The sequence below is a fragment of the Physeter macrocephalus genome, chromosome 14 (genome assembly GCF_002837175.3).
Source record: "Physeter macrocephalus isolate SW-GA chromosome 14, ASM283717v5, whole genome shotgun sequence".
Classification (NCBI taxonomy): domain Eukaryota; kingdom Metazoa; phylum Chordata; class Mammalia; order Artiodactyla; family Physeteridae; genus Physeter; species Physeter macrocephalus.
The window spans coordinates 75,570,051-75,573,395 of NC_041227.1; the positions used below are offsets into that span (position 1 = coordinate 75,570,051).

At 38.5% G+C, this 3,345-nt stretch overlaps 1 protein-coding gene across 2 annotated transcripts in view; it reads left to right on the top strand.

Annotated features, from left to right (window-relative positions):
• Nucleotides 1-3,014, top strand: part of FAM200A (family with sequence similarity 200 member A) — a 6,077-nt gene extending 3,063 nt beyond the window's left edge. Inside the window, exons 2-3 of one of the 2 annotated variants that reach the window (XM_028500127.2) lie at nt 384-1,647; nt 1,808-1,860. In XM_028500127.2, the coding sequence (XP_028355928.1) occupies nt 484-1,647; nt 1,808-1,828 (1,185 nt within the window). In that variant the 5' untranslated portion in view covers nt 384-483 and the 3' untranslated portion in view covers nt 1,829-1,860. Of the gene's footprint in view, nt 1-383 lie in introns of both variants that reach the window. The other variant, XM_028500126.2, reaches the window with a different exon arrangement.
• Nucleotides 3,015-3,345: the final 331 nt, after the last annotated feature.

Genomic DNA, 3,345 nt, shown 5'->3' on the forward strand with positions numbered 1-3,345 from the left:
CACACACACACACACACACACACACACACAAAAAGAGTATCTAGATGGCAGTGTAGCAGCATAGTTAGGACCCTGGACTTCAGACTTGGGTTTGAGTACTGGATCCACTACACTATGTTGTTAGGCACATTATTTAATCTTTCTCAGCTTTTAAAATAGGAATAACAATTGTGTACTTCATTAGGTTTCCATGAGACTTAAATGAGCTGTGTACGTACTGTACCGAATCTGCCTGGTACACAGCTAACATGAATGGCAGTTACTCAGCGTTTACTATGCCACATCATTGGATTTAGTGACTTGTCTTCATGGATGAGGTGTAAGCAGCATAGCAACACTGTGTTAACCTTTTAATACTGCTATGAAATTTTTCTACCCTGCAGGACAGCAAAAACTGATCTCATAAAACATCTAGGACAAAAAGGAAAGTCCTGCAGACAGACCCTGTTTGGATCAAGTGAGCCAGTTCTCTGAACCTGAACAATGACTGCTGAATCAAGGAATGCTACAGATCTGTCTCCCCGCGCTACCCAGGAGACGGAAGGCACAGTGATAGTGAAGGCGGAGGAGAAAGAGGAAGAAGATGAGGGAGACCGTTTTCAAACAGAAAGAAATAGCCTAGAGTTATCACCCCAATTTCTCAGTCGTTCCACAACTATGAATGAGAGAGCCTTATCATCATATTTAGTGGCGTATCGAGTGGCAAAAGAGAAACTGGCTCACACAGCTGCTGAAAAGATTATTCTCCCAGCATGTATGGATATGGTACGTACCATCTTTGATGATAAATCAGCTGATCAATTAAGAACTATACCTCTTAGTGATAATACAATATCTCGTCGAATCTGTACTATTGCAAAACATTTAGAAGCAATGCTTATGACACGGCTACAGTCTGGTATAGATTTTGCAATCCAACTTGATGAGAGCACTGATATTGCAAGCTGTCCCACACTCTTGGTATATGTCAGGTATGTGTGGCAAGATGATTTTATAGAGGATCTGTTGTGCTGTTTAAATTTAAATTCACATGTAACCGGATTAGATTTATTCACTGAATTAGAAAAGTGCATCGTTGGTCAATATAAATTAAGCTGGAAAAATTGTAAAGGAATTTCAAGTGATGGAGCAGCAAATATGACTGGGAAACATAGCGGAGTTATTGAAAAATTGTTAGAAGCCACCCATAACAACTCTCTTTGGAATCATTGTTTTATTCACCGAGAAGCTTTGGTATCCAAAGAAATTCCGCCGAGCCTAATGGATGTATTGAAACATGCAGTGAAAATTGTTAATTTTATTAAAGGAAGCTCATCGAATAGCCGACTTCTTGAAATACTGTGTTCAGAGATTGGAGTGAACCATACCCACTTATTGTTTCATACAGAAGTTCGTTGGTTGTCTCAAGGAAAAGTATTGAGCAGAGTATACAAACTCAGGAATGAGATTTACATTTTTCTCATTGAAAAGCAATCTCATTTGGCAAATATTTTTGAAGATGACATTTGGGTAACAAAATTGGCATATTTAAGTGACATTTTTGGCATTTTAAATGAATTAAATTTGAAGCTACAAGGGAAAAGCAACGATATGTTTCAATATCTTGAACACGTTCAAGGATTCCAGGAAGCATTATTGCTGTGGCAGGTAAGACTTAAAAGTAATCGCCCCAGCTACTACATGTTCCCAACGCTGTTGCAACACATTGAAGAGAACGTTATTCATGAAAACTGCTTAAGAGAAATAAAATTAGAGATATTAGTACATCTCACTGCTTTGTCTCAAACCTTCAATCGTTACTTTCCAGGAGAGAAATTTGCATTGTTAAAGAAAGCTGTTTGGATGAAAGATCCATTTGCTTATCCAACCCCAGAATCAATAATTGAGTTACACTTGGTGCCTGAAGAAGAGAAGGAATTACTGCAGCTCAGTTCGTCATTCACACTGAGGAATTATTATAGGGCATTAAGTTTATCAGCATTTTGGATTAAGATTAAAGATGAATTTCCACTGCTAAGTAGAAAGAGTATATTGCTATTATTACCATTCACATCTACCTATTTGTGTGAACTAGGATTTTCAATCTTGACACGATTAAAAACAAAGAAAAGAAATCGGCTCAACAGTGCACCTGACATGCGTGTTGCCTTATCTTCATGTGTGCCTGACTGGAACGAGCTCATGAACAGGCAAGCACACCCATCACATTAAGTACAATCGTTATGAAATTTTGTTTTTGTACGTTCTTAGGTACTTTTTGTATATTGTATTTAAATATTAATAAAATTATGGTTGGGATTTACCAGGTTTCATTTTCTTATATAGTAAGTATTGTTTCGTGAAACTTGTTTGTTACATGAATATGTGTGTATGTGTATACAGAGTAATGATGTAAAATATATTTCTATGAATTGCTGTCAATTTGGAAGAATAGTGCTCTTAACATTCTTAGTTTTATACTCAAATCTGTCGCCTTGTCCACTGCTGCTGCCTTGCTTCTTTCAGGCAGAGCCCCATTCAGGTTCAGTTCTCACCATTTATGTGCCTATGTGCTCTTCCTTGTCTGTTTTGTTTTGTTTTGTTTTTGTTTGTTTTTTGCCACACCACGCGGCTTGGGGGATCTTAGTTCCCCGACCAGGGATCGAACCCAGGCCCCCTGCAGTGGAAGCACGGAGTCCTAACCATGGGACCACCAGGGAACTTCTGTCTGTTCTAATTCCAGGAAGTGAATCTTCATGCTGATCATGGTCTAACACCATCCTCGTCCCTGGGTTTATTTATGCATGGGCACATGTTATAATTCTAGCTAAGGGTATATGTAGGGCAGTCTATCAGGATATCTTTGTGAAGGCTTCCCTTGCTCTCAAGAAAGGACACGAGAGAAGATAGTGATGATAGTGCCGTAGTTTTTGTATCTCCCCAAATCCCTCCTAAAAAACACACAGAGCACCATATGATCCTGCAATCCCACTCCTGGGCATATATCTGGAGAAAACTCTAATTCAAAAATATACGTGTACCCCAATGTTCACAGCAGCACTATTTACAATAGCCAAGACATGGAAGCAACCCAAGTGTCCATCAACAGATGAATGGATAAAGAAGGTGTGGTGGTTACATTCAATGGAATGATTACCCATAAAAAAGAATGAAATTATGCCTTTTGCAGCAACATGGATGGACCTAGAGATTATCGTGTTAAGTGGAGTAAACCAAAGACAAGTATCATATGATATCACCTATATGTAGAATCTTAAAAAATGATATAATGAACTTATTTACAAAACAGAAATAGACTCACAGACACAAAAAACAAACTTACCAAAGGGGATGGTGGTGGGGGCA